The 18,763-nt window shown below is 36.7% G+C and overlaps 1 protein-coding gene across 2 annotated transcripts in view; it reads right to left on the bottom strand.

Annotated features, from left to right (window-relative positions):
- The window catches only part of SPEN (spen family transcriptional repressor), an 82,385-nt gene that overhangs the window by 52,484 nt on the left and 11,138 nt on the right, over positions 1-18,763 (bottom strand). Inside the window, exons 2-3 of one of the 2 annotated variants that reach the window (XM_059914131.1) lie at positions 3,928-4,248; positions 355-831 (exon numbers count right to left, since the gene is read on the bottom strand). In XM_059914131.1, coding sequence (XP_059770114.1) covers positions 355-831; positions 3,928-4,248 — 798 coding nt within the window. Of the gene's footprint in view, positions 1-354; positions 832-2,668; positions 2,827-3,927; positions 4,249-18,763 lie in introns of those variants that run through there. The other variant, XM_059914140.1, reaches the window with a different exon arrangement.

Here is an 18,763-nt window from a genome sequence, read left to right as displayed (position 1 = left end):
AAATAGTATTATGTACCTAAGAAATTAAGAACTTTTAAAAGTTCATTATGTGGCACAAGATTTGCTTCATACAACTAACGTTACCACTTTTCTTCCTTTTTGGCAATTTTAATATTGAGCAACTGGAGGATGAAACAGTATTTGCAAATCATCATTTAGCTTTAAGTACTTGGGAGAATGGTTAATTCAATAGCCACAATGCTAATCAAAGTTTCTTCATTCATTATATACATGATCCAAGATTACTTTCTTTTAAAAATATTACTATACTAAAAATCAGTACCACTGACAGTAGCAAATTTGTAACAATTTATTCAACAGCTCATCTGTTACAACAAAAGGCTGTTAACCTACCTGTCACTGCTGGTACTACTGCTGCTGCTGATTGAATCACTACTGGAGGATCTACTCCTAGAGCCGCTGCCGCTAGGGGACCTTGTGGGTCTAGACGCTTGGCTAGCCAGCCTCTGAGGAGACTGATTTCTAGACTGGGATGAATGTGGTGAGCGACTTCTGCTGTGCTGGTAATTCCGCTCTGGCCTTCTGCCTCGTACCTCCCGGGTAATATCATCCCTGTAGATATCCCTGTGTACCACACTGGGCAGTGTAAACTGCTCCCGAGCCCTAGGTTCGTATCGGGGGTCATGAGCATCAAAACGGTTTGGACTTCGACTCCGAGAAGTATAATAGAGCCCATGTTGTAAAGTCCGCTCGCGAGGATCTCTATAGTAATCCTGATCGTAATGTCTTGTCCGATCAAATCCTCCCGTCCCCCGTTCATGGTGTCCATAGGCACTATGTTCATAAGCACGCTCCCTGTTATCTGAAGCCCTGCATTTAGGAGGGGGGAAAAATATTTAATCAATCAGAAAGGGGAAAGCAAAACTAAAAGCAAGTCATGCAAACATTCACTTGAGCATTGTCTTTGTCTTTGCAACTGGTCATTTTCTAAACAGCATTAACCTACTTAGTAAGCAAACACTAATAAGCTTAACATTTTACTTGACTCCAAAACTTATTTTCACAGCTGAGAAATCACTGTTGTAATTGTACATTGGACTTTCATGACTAGTGTTCTGCAAGTCAGTTGTTCTTTTTATTAGGGATTTTCTGGCTTATATACAGAAATATACATATGCCATCTCCTTTTTATTTTAAATTTAATGGAACAAGAAGAGACTTTCATTTTAATATGAAAGTTTTCTATACTTTCATCTGATTAAAATATATACCAAACTTTATTTACTTTGCAAGTGTATTTCATGCAAAATTTCCATGATAGATTTTTCACACAGACATGAAAGCCCCACTGCAATGCATGCCCATGTCCCAGCAATAGGAGGGCATTTTCAAAGAAGTACAGAAAAAAATGTTAAGTGTAACTTTTTCTCATTAACTTTCAACTTCTTGGGTAATTATAAAATTACTAAATTATGTAAATTGTTGTGCCCAAACAATCACATTTAATAATAAAAATGAAATCTTAAAAAGAAAATCAAACCAAAAAACCACTTGGGATATAAAAATATTGGGCTGCCACATGCTATTCTATGATAAACTTAACTAATTAAAGAATGGTTATTTTATCTTCTTGTGCTATCAAATTCCACATAATTTTTAAAATGCCTATTCCATGATTCAATGTGTTAATGTATTACTTAATGGTTACAGGAAATATATTCTCTTAGGGTTCAGCTATATTCAAATTGCCTCTGATGAAATAAGTCAACTTGGGAAACCGTAAGATACGCTAACGACTGCTATTAGCAATGGTTTAACTTTAAAAAATCTTCCTGTAGGGCATGAATACTTGTCAATCTAAGAGTACAAAACTGTTGCATGTACAATTACACACATGCAATTATGTGTTAATATTAAAAACCGATTCCAATCCTACAAAGAAATCTTAAGTTCTCTACTTAAGAGAGTTCCTAAAAGACAATTTCACTTGAATCTCAAACATGAGGTTGAGTCTCTTCTCAACCTTACCTTTGGGTCTATCTTCTATCAAAAGTGATTAAGGAATCATGAAAGACATAGAAGAATTAGAATCTCTCCAATGAAGAATATGTGGCAAAATCTTACAACTAATACTATGTCCCCAGTACGTGCTTAGATTCCAAATCTCTCCACTAACCTTCATTTTCACCCACCATTTCACTTAGCAACCATACCTTCTCCTAGGCTGTTTTTTTTTACTGCTATTATTAAAAGCAACTGGCATGGCAAAAATTCAGTATTATCTTTCCTACTTAAATATATTAAATGACTTTCTCCTTTTTTATTCACTATTTCTGGAATTTTAATAGATATTTCAACGTCTAACAAACAAGAGGTGTTCCTCTGAGACAAGAGAAAATTTCATAAATAATTCCATTAGTACCCTATCAAATGTTAATCAGTAAGAGCTGTTATTAATGATATAACAGAAGCAACAGGCAATAGTTCTAGGAGAATTACTGCTACAGCTGATATTTTATAAATATGCAAAGTTCTTATCCATTAGGAAGATATAGAAGGCAGGCACAAGAGCTAGCAGAGCTGAAATCTAATAGCTATTCTTTGATTCATCTATTAGTACTAAATGATTCTAGAGTTAGTGGGAAAAAAAGAAAGTTTGACTTGGGTTAGGAGAGGGGCTAATATACACAGGTCAGGACATACCAACCTTTTCCAAGTGTGGAAACACGACCTATAATCCCAATTAAATCTAGGGAGAGAATTGTGAACATAACTTCCCCAATTTGGGCCCCTCTTATGGGGGTAATCCACCTTCTTAATGGGTAAGGGTGTCAAATGATATTTAGATGAACCACAAGGAAAAAAAAAATCTTAATGACCAGATAAAATAATTCCACTGGAAGCAAGCAGTCCCAGACAAACTGTAACTCTCAAACCCCCAGACTTCTTTCTTGAGATAGCAGAAAATTATAAATTGATCCACATTCACAAAAATGTCCAGCCCTAAGTATGAATCAGGCAGCTGACAGAAGAGGAAATATCCTCTACGATTCCACCAAATGAGGAAGGCACAGTTGCTGGCCAACAGTTCACCTTTGTAGCCATCCAGCACAGTCAATTTTGATTGCTGTATCCACAACTGATCGTCACCATGTGTTCAAAGCTAAAGTACCTTCAACTGGAGAGCAATTTGCTTAAGAAACAAGACAGTAATCCTCTTCTCCTGGGCTAATGGGATCTTGACGGCACGACATCCCATACATTCCAGCAAATAGAAAAGAATGGCTATATTCCAGAATTTAGGAACGTCCATCATCTCAATTTTTCCCCATTCCATCAAGGAGTATAATTCCAACATGGAAACTGTGTAGATCCAAAATGGGAAAATGAAGCACTGCCTTCACTCTTCTTCATCCAAGTACACATTTCCAGGTTAAAGTATTGTTTGTAGAATCCAAGAGGTTGAATCATATGGTCTGCTAGGTTTTTTGGTGACAATCCAATTCGTTTGTACACTTTGTGTAGTGAAAATTGAGAGCAGATATCAAATTCTAAAAGAATCTGTAGGCTCTAATATTCCAGAAATATTCCATATAGTACAACCACAAAATCTGTAGCCAAGTAGCTCCATCAGGTAGAAGGGATATATCCAAGGAAAGACTTAACATTATCCAAGAGAAGGAATAATTAATTCTAGAAGACAGGTAACTCCAAAAATGATGCTGCCATACAAAATCTTCCACCACTTTATATCTCAGGAGTAGATATCCAACCAGCTGCAGGAAATATCCTCTACGATTCCATAAGATACCAGCCACTGGGATAGAAATCACTTCCGTTTCCAACCCAAATTAGGAAACATTGAGAATGCCCAAAACTTTAAATCCATCTGGGGCCCCTAAATATGAGTTTCTGTTTCACCATATCAAATACAAAATACCTGCCTACAGAAACCTTGGAACTTACCCATCAAGTCTCCGCTCATAACGTCCTTCTCGTGCATGAAGTGATGGTGGGGGGCCATAAGCAGGCCCTCCACCACCTCCTCTGAACCCAGAAACCTCTCTACTACGAGATGCTATGGAAACTGTATCATCCAATCCCCGAGCAGCACTCGGAATGGTGCCTGGTTCATTATAATCCGTGCGTAGGTCTCTATCTCCCATTTTGTTGACTGAGTTGTGAGCCTTCTGTGCACTTTTGATGTCCACAAAATCCACAAAGGCAGCCACTCCTCCTTCAGAACCCCTCTTGGGGAGAATTTTGACACTTTCCACGCGGCCATATCTGAAAAAAAATAAAGTCAATGTTATTGTTGCATAGTAATAATTTTCCAAAAATAGTTTTATAAACTGTTTGTTATTTTTAAACAATTTACATTATGCATGTACGGGGGAGGGGTTGCGAGTTAACTTAAAATGGCTTTTAAACTCACATTTTTCTTTTTTGAGGCAAATATTTACAAACATTTTTACCACATTATTTTATTGCTTTCATTTTTTAAATATAGTATTTACTATAAACTCCCTTTTACCTTTCTGGAACACTTAGCTGAAATGACTCTCAGAAGTTTTTAGGAATTTTTACATTCTAAAAAAGGATATTATACCTAAGATAATCAAAGTAACTTACCAATCTTAAGAGATTTTCATTAAAGTAATAACTGTAGCTAAAAATAGCTATTTTATAGATCTCATTTTAATTTAATTCACTAAGTGAAAATGATCTTAGTGAAAAAATGAGATGACTTCAAACACTCCTTACTGGAAGGCAAAATAAATTCAAATATTTTGTGCATTTGCAAGTGTCAGTCTAGTTTTTAACATAATCTTTTACCATTTAATTCTCTTTTCCAGGGGATTAAAAGAAAAAGTGTAAAAATTTATAATTTATGTATAATTGTTATTTATATAAATTAATAAATCAGAAAATCTTTTGACAGACTCTTATGTATACTTATAATTTGGCATTTTAGAAAGAAGGGCACAGCACTTTTAAATATAGCACTCTTATATGCTGGCAATCCAAGATCATAATTTTTTTTTTTTTTTTAAATTTACGGCTGCATTGGGTCTTCGTTGCTGTGCACAGGCTTTCTCTAGTTGTGGTGAATGGGGGCTACTCTTTGCTGCAGTGCATGGGCTTCTCATTGCGGTGGCTTCTCTTGCTGTGGAGCACAGGCTCTGGGCACACAGGCTTCAGTAGTTGTGGCACACAGGCTCAGTAGTTGTGGCACACGGGCTTAGCTGCTCCGCGGCATGTGGGATCTTCCCGGACCAGGGCTCGAACCCGTGTCCCCTGCATTGGCAGGCAGATTCTTAACCACTGTGCCACCAGGGAAGTCCCCAAGATCATAATTTTACACTTCCCTTGAAGAAGCTGACAACATTATCAGAAAGCCGAACTTTCCTTTTATATCCTCCAGTATGATTTAAGTTATTACCTCTCACAAGGGAAACATAATCTTAAAATCCAGTTTCATCAGGCAACTGAACTAGATGTAACGAAATTACTTGGAGTAAATTAACTGATGAAAGGATCTCTTAAATTTGGGGGGAAAATGATAGAAACTGAAATAGTTCTTTCCATACAAACATTAAAAAAAAATACCTTCCAATGTATCTGACAAAGGACTTGTATTTAGAATATAAGAAATCTTACAACTGAACCCATTTTTAAAAAATAGGGAAGATGGGCTTCCCTGGTGGCACAGTGGTTAATAATCCGCCGGCCAATGCAGGGGGCATGGGTTCAAGCCCTGATCTGGGAAGATCCCACATGCCTCGGAGCAGCAGCTGCTGAGTCTGCGCTCTGGAATCTGCGAGCCACAACTACTGAGACCCGCGTGCCTAGAGCCCATGCTCCACGACAGGAGAAGCAACCGCAATAAGAAGCCCAGGCACAGCAGCGAAGAGTGGCCCACGCTCACCACAGCTGGAGAAAGCCCACGCGCAGCAGCGAGGACCCAATATAGATAGATAGATAGATAGACAGACAGACAGACAGATTCGTAATAAAAAATAAAAATAAAAAATAGGGAAAACACTTCACCAAAGAAGAAATACAGATGGCAGATAAGCACAGAAGAAGATGCTCAAAATCAGTAGTCACAGGGAAATACAAATCAAAACCACAATAAAATACCACTTCACACCCACTAGGATTGCTATTAGAAAAGAGAACAGAACAGAACAAAACAAGTATTGGCAAGGATATGGAGAAATTTGAAACCTCCTGCATAGCTGGTGGAACTGTAAAATGGTGCAGCCACTATGGAAAGTGGCATTTTTCTCCAAAAGTTAAGCATAGAATTACCATATGACCCAGCAATTCCATTCCTAGGTATATACCCAAGAGAACTGAAAACTGGGGCTCAAAGATACATTGCACGAATGTTCACTGCATCATTATTCACAAAAACCAAAAGATGGAAACAACCCGACTGTCCATCAATGGATGAATGGATAAACAAAATGTGGTATATACAAACAATGGAATATTATATTAAAACATAAAAAGAAATGAAGTTTCGATCCACACTACAACATGGATAAACCTTGAAAACATCATACTAAATGAAATAAGCCAGACACAAAAGGACAATTAGTTTATGATTCCACTTACATGAAGTACCTGGAATAGACATTCATGGAGACAGAAAGTAGAACAGAGGTTAACAGGGGCTGGGGAGACATTGCTTAATGACACAGAGTTTTTGTGTGGGATGAAAAAAATTCTAGAAATAGATAGTGCTGATGGTTACATAACATTGTGAACGCACTTTTTTTGGCCGCGCCAAGCAGCTTGTAGGATCTTAGTTCCCCGACCAGGGATCAAACCTGGGCCCTGGCAGTGAAAGCGCCGAGTCCTAACCGCTGGACAGCCAGAGAATTCCCTGTGAATGCACTTAATGCCACTGAATTGAACACTTAAAAATAGTTAAGATAATAAATTTTGTATATTTTAACACACACACACAACTTATCACTAAGCCCAAGACCACATAGGTTTCTCTATTAGAAAGGAGAAAAAAGAAAAAAGAGGGAAGCATCAGCCAATTCCCCATCAAAAAAGTCAGTCAGCCAAAGCATAATACAGGGAAAACAAATATTTAAACTTAAATTCTTAATAACAAAGAGCTAAATGCAATACTGAAAAGAAGGACCAAATACTTAATGCATAGATTATGCGTGTAGAACAAAGTCAAATGGCCCTCCGTCCTCAAAAGGGTGAGCTCATGGTTCCCATAATTTTTACATAAGGAGAGTACACTCTGGAAACAAAATATGAATTTATCTCCAAATTTAACATAAGAGAACTTTATCAGGTATTACATTACTCTTCTATACTGAGAAGACTGGAAACTCCCAAATTAAAAAAAAAAAAACCTGCTTAACTCCTCACAGCCATGAGAACTCAGCTGGTAAATGTAAATGTGATGTCCTGATTTTATCTACTCTTTCCAAAACAACACAGTTCCTATAGTATTTAAGTATTCAAATGAAACATTTACTGACATCTATTAATTAAAAAAGAAAAAAGAGCAAAAATAATAAAACCACAGTTAAATAGTATTTCTTTTTTTTAAACATCAAGCCTTAGTTACAGGTTTTCAGAGAACCTATGGAACAGTCTCCAGTAATATGCACAAAGTATTTTCTTAAATTACATAGTCAAAGGTTGTAGTAATAAGTTAACTCATTTGTAATTTTTAAAGAATCAAGAAAACCTAATTTTCTTTTAAATGAGAACATAAAATTAAGAAAGTGTGCTTGATTGCTACAAGCTGCAGTATATAGCAATCTAATGGGTTTGTCTTCAAAAACACAATCAAAAAACAACATTAAATTGGCTTCCGTTTGGTCAAAAATATTCACCATCAAAAAATATTAAATTGATCAACATACACTATAATTCTTCTACGTTTTTAAGAGAGAATTTTAAAATAACCCAAAACAATGCCAGATTTGCTGAGATGTCTGGTCTTTCAACATGTGACGATTTATATAGTCAAATTTATATAGTCCTTAGCATTTCCTTGAAGAATATAATTGCAGTGTATTAATGGCCTCACATTTTACATTTGAGAGCATCATGACATACTCTAATGTTTTTCCTCCACTATGAGAAAAGAGTAGGGTTCTAATCCTGAATCAATTATTTTTAATTTTATGGTTCTTAACAGGCACTGTTGTAGGCACTTGATGCATATCAGGGAATAAAACAAAGATCCCTAGTCTCATGGAATTGATTTATTTACAATTTTCAGCTCCTTGATATGTGAAAAGAAGATTCCTCCTATTCTAAACTTTTCCTCAACTCTACAAGAAACTTACTTTGTTAATTTCCAAAGCAACACCAAATACATAAAGCTAAAGATCATTAGTATGCTAAAACCCAATGAATTCTCTCAATACCCTTTCTTTCTAAAAGTTACTACATTCATCCATTATTAGCTGGTTTATCAATAAGAATGCAATTATTAATTTTAATCCTACCTTTTTTTGCGAGTGACCCTACTAATAATAAGCAATAGCAAAGAATAGCCACTATTCGTTTTCACACAAGTCCTCCTACTACAGAAAACAATCCTCCCCAAGTCATTCTTTTTTTTTTTTTTTAATTAATTAATTAATGTATTTATTTATTTATTTATGGCTGTGTTGGGTCTTCGTTTCTGTGCGAGGGCTCTCTCCAGTTGTGGCAAGCGGGGGCCACTCTTCATCGCGGTGCGCGGGCCTCTCGCTATCGCGGCCTCTCTTGTTGCGGAGCACAGGCTCCAGACGCGCAGGCTCAGCAACTGTGGCTCACGGGCCCAATTGCTCCGCGGCATGTGGGATCTTCCCAGACCAGGGCTTGAACCCGTGTCCCCTGCATTGGCAGGCAGATTCTCAACCACGGCGCCACCAGGGAAGCCCCCAAGTCATTCTTGAAACATCTACCTGTTATTCAGGATAGACTTACAGAATTGTAATGAGGAGAATATCAGCCTCTTTGAAGACGCATGCAATTAACCTAAAACACCCATTCATCTAAAACCCAACACATCACTTTCCAAAGATTACATATTTTATCAAACTATCAATTCTTTGTGTATTGCCCACTTTTCCACCCTTCCACCCCATCATGGCTAAGCTGTTCCTTATTCAAAAGAAAATGATCAGTAAGTATGAATAGACAGAAAGCAAAAAGCAAATGAGCATGCTGTAAGGGATAAAAAGGCCTAAGAAGGGCTTCCCTGGTGGCGCAGTGGTTGGGAGTCCACCTGCCAATGCAGCGGACATGGGTTCAAGCCCTGGTCCGGGAAGATCCCACATGCCGCGGAGCAACTGAGCCCGCGTGCCACAACTACTGCAGCCTGCGCGCCTAGAGCCCATGCTCTGCAGCAAGAGAAGCCACCGCAATGAGAAGCCCGCTCGCCGCCACTAGAGAAAGTCTGCGTGCAGCAACGAAGACCCAACACAGTCTAAAAAAAAAAAGGGGCCTAAGAGATGAGTATTACAGTCTGGTTGGGTGACCTTTAATAGTAGAAACAACAAATATTTGTGTTTTCTTATTTTTTATATTATGAAAATATTCAAAATCATTCCTCTTCCAAACTCAGACAGTTGGGTCATAAATATATCCGTTACAACCACCAAATTATCTCCAATAATGCAGTAACATCAACACTTACTTATATAACCCTTTTATAGTAAAAAATTTTTATGAAGGAATTACTAATTTGTAAATCAACCACTTGATCCTATATTTAGATCAAAAGACTGGTTTCCCCTATGTGTTAGACCTTTATTTTATTTCCTATACCAGTGACTACAAATACTTCAAGAATGCCAAAAGGCAGAATCCCCTAGAAACTTAAATAATGCATCATAACAGCATTTAAATTGGATCTGGCCACATTTTTCCTACATAATCACAGGTCAAATTTTTTATTGTGATAAAATATAACATAAAATTAGCTATTTTAACCATTTTTAAGAGTACAATCCCAATCTTTTCAAATTAATCACAGCTATTTCTTGTCATCAACATAGTAGAGGTAGACATTAAAGCTATCTCATTCACAATTACTGATACCCCCCATACTTCAAACCATTAAATGTAGTAAGTAGCTCAGAATCATATACTTAGATGGCAAAACTCCTGCAGTTTGGACATACCCAAATAAGATGGTAATATTTTTAATATGTCATATGTCTCATTAAATCAGTTAAAATAAGTTAAAATCCAAAAGAAGAACTTGTTTTAACAATTATCTAGAATGACAAAGATAAATTTAAATTGTTAGCATGACAATGATAAACTACAAGTTAACAGTTTTACTCTATCCAAAGACAATGATCAAAAATTGATATAAACCCAGAAAATAGAAAATATTTGCAAATTATTTATCTGATAGGAGCTCTTACAACTCAACAATGAAAAAGACATAATGCAATTTAAAAATAGGCAAAGGATATAAATAGACAATTTCTCTAAAAATATATACAAACAGCCAATAAACACACAAAAATTTGCTTAACAACATTAGACTTTAGGAAAATAAAAACCAAAACCACAATGAGATACCACTTCACACGCAACAGGATGGCTAGAATATTGATAAAAGCGACAGACAATAACAAGTATAAGGAGAAATCTAAACCCTAATAAATTGCTGGTGAGACTGTAAAATGGTACAGCCACTTTGGAATTCAATTTGGCAGTTCCTCAAAATGTTAAACTTAGAATTACCGTATAATCCAGGAATTCTACTCCTAGGTATGAACTGAAAAGAGAAGTCCACATAAAAACACATACAGAGGGAGGGCTTCCCTGGTGGCGCGGTGGTTGACAATCTGCCTGCCAATGCAGGGGACACGGGTTCGAGCCCTGGTCTGGGAAGATCCCACATGCAGCAGAGCAGCTAGGCCCGTGAGCCACAATTACTGAGCCTGCGCGTCTGGAGCCTGTGCTCCGCAACAAGAGAAGCCGTGATAGTGAGAGGCCCGCGCATCGCGATGAAGAGTGGCCCCCACTTGCCGCAACTGGAGAAAGCCCTCGCACAGAAACGAAGACCCAGCACAGCCATAAATAAATAAATAAATAAAAATAAATAATTTAAAAAAAAACACACATACAGAAATGTTCACAGTATCATTATTCATAATAGCCAAAAAAATGGAAACAAACCAAATGTTCAACTGCTGAGTGGATTTTTAAAAATGTGGTATTATGTCCATACAATGGAATGTCATTTGGCAATAAAAAGGAATGAAGTTCTTTTTTTTTTTTTTTTTTTAATTTTTTATTTATTTATTCATTCATTCATCCATTCATTCATTCATTTATTTTTGGCTGTGTTGGGTCTTCGTTTCTGCGCGAGGGCTTTCTCTAGTTGTGGCAAGCAGGGGCCACTCTTCATCGCGGTGCGCGGACCTCTCACCATCATGGCCTCTCTTGTTGCGGAGCACAAGCTCCAGACGCGCAGGCTCAGTAGTTGTGGCTCACGGACCCAGTTGCTCCGTGGCATGTGGGATCTTCCCAGACCAGGGCTCGAACCCATGTCCCCTGCATTGGCAGGCAGACTCTCAGCCACTGCGCCACCAGGGAAGCCCCAGGAATGAAGTTCTTATACATGCTACAACATGGATGAACCTCGAGAACACTATAAGGGAAAGAAGCCAATCACATATTTTATGATTCCATATATATGTGAAAGGTCCAAAACAGGCAAATACACAGAAATAGAAAATAGATTAGTGGATTCCAGGAGATGGGGAGAAGGAAGAATGGGGAATGACTGCTAATGGGTATGGGGGTTTCATACTGGAGTGATGAAAATGTTCTGAAATTAGTGGTGATGGCTGCGTAACTCTGCAAATATACTAAAAACAACTGTACACTTTTCAAAGGAAAAATTTTATGCCATGTGAATTATATCTCGTTAAAACTGTTATTAAAAGAAAAGAGACAAAAAATAGTACCTGTCACTGTCTTTTATATTTATTTATTTGGCTGCACCGGGTCTTAGTTGTGGCATGCGGGATCTTTAGTTGCGGCATGTGGATCTAGTTCCCTGACCAGGGACTGAACCTGGGCCCCCTGCACTGGGAGCACAGAGCCTTAGCCACTGGACCACCAGGGAAGTCCCTGTCACCGTCTTTTAATACAACAGATTTTACCTCTCCTTTAGTCACAAGTGTCTGCGTTATCTCAATACAAATCAACTGTCTGCCATGTTTCCTGTAAATGGGCACATTTAAGGAAGACATTTTCTATTTCAAGCATGCCTGCCTGGGAAGATAAGTAACCCATTAGATGACAGCCAAAACCTATCTTCATTTCATGGAGATATAGAATTCTTTCAGGAAATCTACTGTGAAATAAATTTATGTATAAAAGATTTAAAAACTATTCTTAAATAATTAATATATTCCCCTTTAATCACTTTATCTTTGGAGTAAGTACAAATGATTACTAAAGATGAAAAAAACAGACTCAGAATCCCTAAAGCCAGCAAAGGGCAGTCAAACACAGGCCCCTAGCCTCATTTTAGAAAAAGCTAATATCCTAAAATGTTTCTCTACTTGGAGGAATGGGGGAGAGGTGGAAAAAGAAGGGGGGGGGGGAGAATGATTTGTAATATTTTGCTGATTTGTGTTCTCTCTCTGCCAATATATATATATATATATATATATATATATATATATATATATATATATATATATATTAGTTTGTTGTAGTCTTTGGTCTGGAAAAGACACTCAGCCTGAGATAAAAGCCCTATGTCATAAAGGAAAAGACCATATAAATTAAACCATATAAAAATTACAGCTCCTAAATAGCAAAATACAGTCAAAAGACAAATGGGGAAAAATACTTGCACATGAGAAATAAGTGATTTCCTAAATATACAAACTTCTTCCAAATCAAGGGAGACAGAGGTCCAAACAAAACAGAGGCAAAATACCCAAATAGGAAATTTTTTTTTTAATATTTATTTTATTTATTTATTTGGTTGCATCGGGTCTTAGTTGCAGCAGGCGGGCTCCTTAGTTGTGGCATGCGAACTCTTAGTTGAGGCATGCATGTGGGATCTAGTTCCCGGACCAAGGATCGAACCCAGGCCCCTGCATTGGGAGCACGGAGTCTTAACCACTGTGCTACCAGGGAGGTTCCAGGAAATTCTTTAAAAATACACCCATACACACAAAATGGTAAACAGAACAAACACACTCAAAAAAGCTGCTCAATTTCCACTCAAAATTTCAAAAATCCAAATTTTAAAAAAAAGTGCCATGCAACACAAAGACCTAAATTTTAATAATACCTAGATATTAGCTAGAGTCTAAGAAAATAGATACTTTCATAACACTGTCTGCAGGAGTATAAATTAGAGAAACCTCTTAGGAAGACAATTTGATAGACTGCTTAGTAAGCAACACTGTTTATAACAGTTAAAAAAAAAAAAAAGAAAGAAAGAAAAAAAAAGAAGAAAAAAAAAAGCAACGTACCATTCCACTTTCTCTATGAATTTGACTGCTCCGGGAAACTAATGTAAGTAGACTCATACAATATTTGTCCTTTTGTGACAGCCTTATTTCACTTAGCATAAAGTCTTCAAGGTTCATCCATGTTGAAGCATGTGTCAGAATTTCCTTTCCTAACATAATATTGTAAATCAACAATACTTCAATTTAAAAAAGAAGAATTTCCTTCCTTTCTAAGGCTGAATACTCCTCCATGATACATATTTTGTTGTCACACATTCTGTTTATCCTTTCATGGGTCATGAACACTTAGATTGCTTCTACCTTTTGGCTATTGTAAATGCTTCTATGAACATAATACATTACTTTTTAAAAATGAAAAACGATTCATTGATTCTAATTAGAAAAGGTTTAAGAAAACTTGAAGACTGAAGATAAGCTTAATTCAACCAACAAAACTATAGTCAGCTGTTTATCAAATCCATGGTTAGTGCCTAGATTCCTGTACATGAAAACTTGATGACTACAACTCTTGGGAAAAGGCAATGTTTTCAGTAAAGCTTTGAATGACAAAATTCTTCAGAACTATTACCGGCACCATTACTTCAGTGAAAAAATACGTATATGCATTATTTTGCACCAATCTAATGGTGCAAAATAACTATTTACTAAGTAAAATTAATTGTTAACAAAAAGATAGTGCGCAACTGATATGTAAACCTCTGAAAGATTATCCAATTATAAGGAGAAAAAAATCCCAAAGATTCTATGATCTTTAGATGTTACTGGTTACATAAAATAGGAAGCCTGAATCTTTTAGACAATCTTAGAAAGAATTCATAATGTACTTCTTCAGAGAATAAGAGGGAAGAGTTTACACTCTAAAAGTCAAAATATATAGTGCAGGGGACTTCTCTGGCAGTCCAGCAGTTAAGACTCTATGTTCCCAAGGCAGAGGGCCTGAGTTCGATCCCTGGTCAGGGAACTAGATCCCGCATGCCGCAACTAAAAGATCCCGCATGCCGCAACTAAAGATCCCACATGCCGCAAAATCCCACGTGCCACAACTAAAACCCGGTGTAGCCAAATAAATAAATAAATAAATAAATAAATAAATAAATAAATACAGTGCAGGGATACAGACAACGATGGTGGCCACTAAGTTAACATTTGGACATTTCTTCTCACAATAATTCATGAACAACTTCATAAATGTGTCTGATTTACATAATACTGAGAAAAGCTCAAGAATAATTGTAAAGAGAATGCAAATGACCATGATTAACCATTTCTTAAAGTAATGGCAGTAAATAAAATAGTTAGATGAAGAAAAAAAGGAGCAAGGCAAGTTGATCAAAAGGGGAAGGCTGGAGAAAACAAAGTTGAAGTAGCAGAAGCCAAGAAACTAACAAAAATCCACATCAAGAGTCCGGGGTGTAAATGCAAAGGACTCTTTGAAAATGTGCTTCCTACCTGGCTTAATAGGACTATTACAGTACAACTGCTGAGAAGGAAATTAACTTCTAACCTATGGCTTACTTCTTAGTTAAACAACAGTTTAAAAAAAGACTGAGAAATTTATAAATTCCCTCTAATATTTCACTTGATTAGACTTCTATCCTTATTTCACAATATATGGTTACTTAGAAATAGAATCAGGACAAATGTGATCTTTTTGTAATATACATAAATTCCATATTCTTTTCATCCACCACTGTATTTCTGTAAATCTTTAAAGACTACCTATATATCCAGATTAAGGAAATGGGTCTTCTTTATCACTCTTTAATCTTAAAAGGTCTTTGGGTTTTTCTACTCAATTCCAATGGTTTATAAACTTTTAAATAATCATGCTTCCCAATAAAAACTCTACATGAAATTAAGCCTATTAAATTAAGAAATAAGTCACCAGTCTCTATGCCAATCATTCCTGAAACTTATTAAATATGCAAACTTCTCCAGTCAACACTTTATTCATTAATTATAATCTCTAGAACTAAAAAGCTTTTCTTTACAAGCAAAAACTTTATACAAATTTCCAATAAGATCAACACAAAGGAAATCAAATGTCATAACCCTGTGAAACCCCAAGCTGTGATGAAAGTTCCTTTCATACATCTACTTTTAGACTGGCACAGCAAACTTATGCTGAAAAGGAATAATCTGTGTCAAAAACCACCATGGAAAGGGCTATTTCATAAAAAAAAAAAAATAACAGAGGTATAAGTGACAAGAAAAACTAGAGTATAGCCTTATACACCTTAGATTAGTATAACAAAGCACAGACACCATTTTTTTAAATTAACTGCAATATAATTTAAAACTATTTGAAACTTTACAAATGCCACTTAAGTCTGAACCCAAGAAAGACTATTTTTGATTGATGAGCATAGCTGGTTAGGAGAATGATTCATCTGAAAGGAACTGGCACACCAATGTTTTGTATGATGGCTACACAGTACTTCTAGATATTAAGCTCTTTTATAATCCAACTAATCATCAAAATATACTTTTTTTAAATCTTCACAGCATTCCAGTGACCTTTATGCACTATGAAGAATGGGTAGAATGAGATTTTCTTTTTTTTTTTTGCATGAGAGAGCTTTTAATATTATACTTATTCATCTCTCACTTTAGATTTTCAGTTATCAATGGAAACACCATTTGTATCAAAAGCTGACACAGTGAGCATATACAAAGGAGAGTCACGTATAGATTTTCACTGATCCCATAGAGATGTTACATGTCTCATTTTACACCTTGTTTTGTCATTTAGTATTTTTCCATGCCAATAAAGACGCTTTACCAGTTCTAACACGGTGTGCCCTAGAACAAGATTTTCTAAACCAAAAAGACCTTAGAAATCTTTTTTTTTTTTTTTTTGGCTGCATTGGGTCTTCGTTGCTGTGCGCGGGTTTTCTCTAGTTGCAGGGAGCGGAAGCTACTCTTCATTGTGGTGCTCGGGCTTCTTGTTGCGGTGGCTTCTCTTGTTGCGGAGCTCTAGGCGCATGGGTTTCAGCAGTTGCAGCACGCGGGCCCTAGAGTACAGGCTCAGTAGTTGTGGTGCACGGGCTTAGTTGCTCCGCGGCATGTGGGATCTTCCCAGACCAGGGATCGAACCCGTGTCCCCTGCATTGGCAGGCGGATTCTTAACCACTGCACCACCAGGGAAGTCCCCTTATAAATCTTATAATCCGACCCATTCAATTTACGGGAGAAAATAAATGTACCTACTTTAGATAATAAATGTGTTACTGGGAACTTCCCTGGTAGTCCAGTGGGTAAAACTCCACGCTCCCAATGCAGGGACCCCGTGTTCAATCCCTGATCAGGGAACTACATTCCACATGCATGCTGCAACTAAAGAGTTCGCATGCCGCAACTAAGAGTCCACATGCCGCAACAAAGATCCCACGTGCCACAACGAAGATCCCGAGTGCAACAACGAAGATCCCGAGTGCAACAACGAAGATCCAGCACAGCCAAAATAAATATTTAAATAAATAAACAAATAAATGTGTTACTGAAGAGTTAAGGTGTCTTATTTTGTTTTTGTTTTTTTGGCCGCGCCGCACAGCTTGCAGGATCTTAGCTCCCGGACCAGGGATTGAACCTGGGCCTCAGGCAGTGAGAGCACAGAGTCCCAACCACTGGACTGCCAGGGAATTCCCTGTCTTTTTTATATACAGCATCACATACTAACTGAATTTTAGATACTCTCTATAAATTGAGATTTTTGCAAATCTTGTTTTCTTTGACTAAGGCTGAACCCACCCATAGAATAGAAATTAATATCTATTATGGCATTTAATTCTAACATTGGATGTGCTTGAAATTCATTTCATTGAAAGAATTCAAGCTGACTAAAAGGAACAACCTTTAAAAATCTAAGGATTCCATGATTTATATGATAAAACTGGGGGAGGGGGGCGGTGGATGAAAGAACAGAAAAAAATTCCCACAAGAAAAACAGCAATTCTAATCCTATAAGTTTACAAAGAGGAAAAAGAGGAGGGGAAAAATAAAGCTATTCACAGGACACTTTGTTTTGTTTACTAGTCTTAAAGATTTTCAGTGATTCTTAACTTTATAACCTCAACCTTTTTATGTCAAAGCTAAAGTAAGTACTTAAATATACTGCTAGCATTCTATTCTTAACATAATGGTTTGCCTAAACCAATATTTCTTACACTTTTTTCCACGGACTGCTTTGACAGCCAGTGAAACCTATAAACCCTTTCTCAGACTATTATTAAATTAATCAAGTAAAATGCACGAATTACAAAGAAACCAATTATATTGAAATACAATTATCAACTTTTGAACATACAGGAAATACAGAGGACAAAAGGTGATGTTAATGTATACCACAGGACAGGCATGTAATCAGCAAAACACACACTGAGAAACTCTACAACTTGGTTTCCAACAAATTAGTTGTAAGCAGAGAGAGAGATTAAAACCTATGGATTAAAAAAGGTTTAAATAGTCCCATGTCCATCAGTAAGTAAATAAACTGTGGTATCCTGACTGTGGTGGTGGTGATTACAAGGATGCCTACATTTCTCAAAATTCAACAAATTCAACACTTGAAATAGGTACATTTTACTGTATGCAAATTATACCTCAAAAAAATTTTTAAAATATATCTTATGTACCTTATTTAGAGCCTGAGTGAAAAAAAAAAAGATTCTTAAAACAATTACAAACTTGAGTACTGGCTGGATATTTGAAAATACTGACTGGGTATTTGAAATAAGCATATACCACAGTATTGCTGAATATCTTTAAAAAGTTCTTATCTTCTAGAGATAAACACTGAAATACTTGTGGATTAAATAAGATGTCTGGGATCTACTTCAAAATAATACCAACTATACACATTGTAGGGCTTGTGCAAAGGAATAAGATTCTTAATTCATTAAGGAACTCTTTGGACAGGGGTGAAGAGTAGTGTAGAGGGAGCAGAAAAAAAAAGTTGATGCAGCCACTACGGAAAGCAGTATGGAGGTGCCTGAAAAAGTTAAAAATAGAATTACCATATGACACAGCAATTCCACTTCTGGGTATATAACCAAGGAAATGGAAAACACCAATTTGAAAAGATATGCATCTCCATGTTCACTGCAGCATTTTATTTACCAAAGCCAAGATACAGAAACAACCTGTGTCCAGGGATTGATGGATGGATAAAGAACATGTGGCATATGTGACACACACACGCACGCACACACACAATGGAATACTATTCAGCCGTAAAAAAGGAAATCTTGCCATTTGCAACAACATGGATAAACCTTGAGGGCATTATGCTAAGTGAAATAAGT

This window comes from Balaenoptera ricei, chromosome 1 (assembly GCF_028023285.1).
Source record: "Balaenoptera ricei isolate mBalRic1 chromosome 1, mBalRic1.hap2, whole genome shotgun sequence".
Lineage (NCBI taxonomy): Eukaryota > Metazoa > Chordata > Mammalia > Artiodactyla > Balaenopteridae > Balaenoptera > Balaenoptera ricei.
The sequence above is the reverse complement of the archived record's forward strand: the minus strand, read 5'-3'. Positions and strand labels throughout refer to the sequence as shown.